The 5,458-nt window shown below is 33.1% G+C and overlaps 1 protein-coding gene across 1 annotated transcript; it reads right to left on the reverse strand.

Annotated features, from left to right (window-relative positions):
• Positions 1-2,995: 2,995 nt before the first annotated feature.
• Positions 2,996-4,738, reverse strand: LOC139891881 (uncharacterized). Its single transcript, XM_071874899.1, has 2 exons — positions 4,562-4,738; positions 2,996-4,204 (listed from the first exon to the last, which is right to left on the reverse strand). The coding sequence occupies exons 1-2, from the start codon at positions 4,725-4,727 to the stop codon at positions 3,363-3,365; spliced, it is 1,008 nt and encodes a 335-aa protein (XP_071731000.1). The 5' UTR covers positions 4,728-4,738; the 3' UTR covers positions 2,996-3,362.
• Between the last annotated feature and the right edge of the window lie 720 nt (positions 4,739-5,458).

Raw genomic sequence — 5,458 nt, forward strand, 5'->3', positions numbered from 1 at the left:
TATATATATATATATATATATATATATATATATATATATATATATATATATATATATGGAGTGCTTTAATAAAGAAGATGATATTTAAACCTTAATTATATACCTAAAATATATAAAATAGTTATAATTAATAACATAGCATTTGAACTACTAATAAAACAAAAATAATAAAAAAAATTAAACTTGATTGATTACGATTACATGTTTTAATATATATACAAATGGTTTAGGTTCGTGAATCCGAGGCCAACCCTGCATTGTTAGACGTCGTCTTATGTATTTTTACTACAAAATACATTAGGTGAGTTTCATTATCCCATTTTTAAATGCTTTTGCAATATATATTTTTGGGACTGAGAATACATGCGTTTTTTTTTATAAATGTTTTATGAAATAGACACAAGTACGTGAAACTACATTCTATGGTTGAATTATCGAAATCGAATATGCCCTTTTTATTAAGTCTGGTAATCTAAGAATTAGGGAACAGACACCCTAATTGACGCGAACTCTAAAGATAGATCTATCGGGCCCAACAAGCCCCATCTAAAGTACCGGATGCTTTAGTACTTCGAAATTTATATCATGTCCGAAGGAGGATCCCGGAATGATGGGGATATTCTTATATGCATATTATGAATGTCGGTTACTAGGTGTTCAATCCATATGAATGATATTTTTGTCGCTATGCATGGGACGTATATTTATGAGAAATGGAAATCTTGTGGTCTATTAAAATGATGAAAATGATTATTTATGTTAAACTAATGAACTCACCAACCTTTTGGTTGACACTTTAAAGCATGTCTATTCTCAGGTACGAAAGAAATCTTCCGCTGTGCATTTACTCATCTTAGAGATATTACTTGGAGTCATTCATGACATATTTCAAAAGACGTTGCATTCGAGTCGTTGAGTTTATCAAGATTATTATTAAGTCAATTATAGTAAGATATATTATGAAATGGTATACATGTCGTCAACTTTCGATGAAATGAAAGATTGTCTTTTCAAAAACGAATGCAATGTTTGTAAAATGTATCATATAGAGGTCAAGTACCTCGCGATGTAATCAATTGTTGTGTATCGTTTATAATCGATATGGACTTCGTCCGGATGGATTAGGACGGGTCTCTACATAAGTGCACCATATAGACCGTCATGCATGTCTCTATGTTTATATTCACTCTTTTCATTTGACTTTTGGTGTCAAATCTTTGACCACATGACAAATTTCATGCTATGTGTCATTGGTGTGATCCTTCAGTTATGCACATGGGCAGTTTGCTATAATAGCCATCACACCTTTAAGACATGGTACCACAAATGTTCTTTGTTGATAGTTTAATACTTTCAATGGTTTTCACTAAGACTTTTTCTCTCCCAACAAAATCTAAGAAATCGAAAAGTCAGAATAGATACATGGACAATATGGGAATATCTTCGCAAATATAATACCTTTTTATCATGTTTGTTATCATTATAACAGTTGAAGTTGATCTAGACACACTTGGCTGTTTTGGTATAAAGCATGAAGGCTAAGACTCCTAAATTATGTAAGAATCATATTTTCATACAATTAATTTGTGCTCATAACGTTTGTATTTTTATTTAGTTGGTTGTATATTTTTGCAGACTCCATATATAACAATTGTATAATAATTGTATTTTAACTTTTAAAAAAAATCAAGAGGCATTTATTATTACTAATAATTAGCATTTACGTTCACTTAATACCTAAAACATATCATTAAACTGCTTAATTGACCCGTGATTCTACAGGTCATTTCACTGGTAATCAAATAAACAGCTCAAATAAGCAGACCAAAGACTCCTAATCTCTGTTCATGGTATAAAATAAATAGAAGTTGTTATATGGTTTTTGATTATACACTTAATTAGAAGATCACATACATGTGATCCACATGCTGGACCAACATAAATGTAAGCTGATCTATTGAACTGCACATACATTAACTTGCAAACTTCTTTTCAATCCCTTTAAGAATAGTCGCATATGATTGTACATGGGTGAAAATGAAGGCTTGGAGCTGAATATCTGAAAGATTAGAAAGAGCTGAGTTAAAGGGCCTCCAGTAGTGCCCCTGCAGCTCCGACAAACGTTATACCCACTATATTGATTCAAAACATAAAAGTGAACAACCCGCAGCGAAGCGCAATGACCCTCATCCTTATTAATAGTAATACACAATTATTCAATATATAAAGTTTAAATGTTAAGTTATATTTCAAAATGGTATAACTTCGCATGAATACATATATAATTTAATATAGCTGAAACGAGCTTAGTTGAGTTCAAGCTCGAATTGGGCATAATTGAGCTCTAGTTTGAGTTAAATAGAGTTTAAGTTCTAGCTTAATAGAGCTCGAGTTCAAGTTTGATCGAGCTAGAGTTTGAGCTAAAATACAATTATAAATTATAGGTATTTTAAATGAACATCAAGTTCGAGTTCGAACATAGAAAAAATATTCGAGTTTAAACTCGAACAAAAAATGAAATCTTTAATCGAACTTGAGTTGAGTTCGAATAGATTAATAATTAAACAAGCTAAGCTCATATTGTTTATACTTGACTCGAGTTCGGTTCGTTGGATTCTTAACGGAGGATTCTTAAAAAAAAATAAAAAAAATAAATAAAAAAAGTATAGAGAGTAATTTTATTTAAATGAACTAAGAGTAAAAAGTACAATGGTCAAATAAGACATAGGGTGTGTTTGGGTGACGAGCTTGTTGGAGCTTATGGGAGCTTATAGGAGCCTGAGCTTATGATTTTAATAAGCTCCAAGTCATAAGCTTCGTTTGGTAGAGAAAAAAAGTAGAGCTTATGAAAATTATAAGCTCTGAAAAAATAAGCTACTTTTAGTGGCTTATGAAAAAAAGTAGAGCTTATGAACTGAAAAATAAGCTCCAGTTGGTTTACCAAACACTTATAAAAAATAATAAGTTCTAGCTACCAGCTTAAAAAATAAGCTCCAGCTCCAGCTCTATCTCATAAGCTCCAGCTCAAGCTCCAGGCTCCAGCTCCAGCTACTTTCATCCAAACACACCCAAAAACACATTAATTAATTAGTTGAAAATGTGTTAGCTTCTACAGTAATTAATTAGCCCGTAACTAATTAACTTTTCAATCATATATAGCAAATAGCCAATTAGACATTTATAATACACGTACATGTTTTCATATAACTTCCCAAGTTTTAAAATAATTATTCAATATTCAATACAACATCATATGCTCGTTATTCGAATAATACGGAGTACTCCAATATTTATAACAGAATAGAATACATATACGTTTCTAAAGTTGATGACTTCAAAAGTAGATAGATATTATACAATAATCAAGGGGTGTTTTTTCCGGATGCTGGTGGCACCGGAGGGAATCCTGGTATCAGAGGTAACGGTGGCAAAGGAATTGGAAACGTTGGAGGTGGCGGCGGCGGAGGTGACGGAAACAAACCTGGTACCGGTGGAAATCCCGGCAACGGTGGGAACAAACCTGCCGGTGGAGGTGATGGAACAAGTGGTGGAATCAACGCCGGTGGCGACGGTGACGGAATTAAAGGTGGAATTAATGACGGCGGTGATGGTTGGAATGGCAACGGTGGAAGTATTGACGGTGGTGGGAATATTGACGGCGGTTGGAATGGGTTTGGAGGAAACCCAAATATTTTTTTATCCAAAACTTCATTATTATCATTATTATTAGATTTTAGTGGTGGTTTTTGGTTGTTAACCGGTGGAAGTAGTGGAACTCCGGGAAGCGGTGGAACTAACGGCGGAATGGGCATGTCCGGTACCGGAAGTGGAGGTAGTAACCCTTCACCGATTGGTGGCAAGAACGGTGCCGGAGGGTTACGGAGTGACGGTGGGAAATCTTTTCCGGTGAGGTCTTTTTGGCTGCATAATTCGGGTTTGAATGTGAAGAACCCGGCCGAGTAGATATGGGTTCCCGCCTTTTTAGATATGAAATGGATGTTTGATGACGTGGCGGTGGCTGCCACCGCACAGTACGGCTCGCTGCTACGAATTTGTTTAACTGAACAATGGTTGATTGTGTCCACATTTTTACTGATGGTGAAAGGAATTTTTACTTTAAACTCGCCGTTATTGTTTGTTTTCACTTCTTGTTGGAAACTTGATGTCTGACCTTTGCCGCTGCATTCCACCGCAACTGTAGCTCCTATAAACAAAGGAGTTAACAAAAAATATTAAAATATGCTAATAAAAAAGTAATGATTAATAACAAGTTAATTATGTTATGGTCCTTATGGATATGTCCCTAACACGTTAACAATCATTTACCGATCACTAATTTCCTTTTTTAGTTTTATAAAAAATATATGTATATGTATGTGTTCAAGTCCATATATTTATGCCTTTACTGAATTATGATAAATTGAAAAAAGTGTTGTGGTATTTGGTCATATATATTAAAAATACAGTTGAAATATAAATATATTGTTATCTTATGAGATTACATTACATATTTCTAAATTGGAAATTTAAGTAAAACAACATAAAAGTCAACAACAAGAACCTGAGATGAAGTGGTGGGGGGAATTGGAAACTTGATGGCTGAAGCAAGTGTCGCAATAGACCGTTCCAACGATAACAGCAGATTGTTTCGGATGTCTGGCTGCATTGGAAAAACCATTAAAGGAGAAACAGAGAAGCAGGACAAAGAATGAAACCCATGAAGACATTTTGAAATTTGTGTATGATTGGATCTTGTGATAGACAGACAGTATTTCGATTTTATAGGGGATGTGATGATGATAATATGATGTATGATACTCACGAGATTTTGGGTTAGTTATGTGAATCATGCAAAAACTAGTATAATTCCAAACCAAACTAATACGAGTACTTCCAAACCTTTTTAAATTGAATTGAATATTGATTGAATATATGTATAATATAATATGGTAAAATGATTTTTTTAACAGTAGTACGGGATTATTCAGAAAACGTAACCACTCACGCTTTCATCTTCCACAGTTGCATAACCCGTCCCCAACTGTTGTTCATGAGGAAACCCGGCTCAATTCGAGAGCATGGACAGTAGAATATACTCAAAGACCTTTAACTCTAGTTTTAACTACTTTACTATTTTGTCTTATTTTATCCGATAAAGACAATTTATAAGAGTGTTCAATATTTGATTTGAATTTTTTATTTAAATATTGAATCGATACTAAATTGATATAATCGAACTGAATTTGATATGTTGAATCTAAGTTATTTTTCAAATTGATCTAATAAAATAGTTTTCGGATTAATTCAAGCTACATCAATTATAATAAAGCATCACATTCAATAATATAATATCTCAATCTCAATGCGGTTTAAATACCAACTTTAGCACCTTAAAATATTGTATTATATGAAGTATCTATCTATCTATCTATCTATCTATAGTATCTATTAAAATACT

The sequence above is a fragment of the Rutidosis leptorrhynchoides genome, chromosome 2 (assembly GCF_046630445.1).
Source record: "Rutidosis leptorrhynchoides isolate AG116_Rl617_1_P2 chromosome 2, CSIRO_AGI_Rlap_v1, whole genome shotgun sequence".
Taxonomy (NCBI): domain Eukaryota; kingdom Viridiplantae; phylum Streptophyta; class Magnoliopsida; order Asterales; family Asteraceae; genus Rutidosis; species Rutidosis leptorrhynchoides.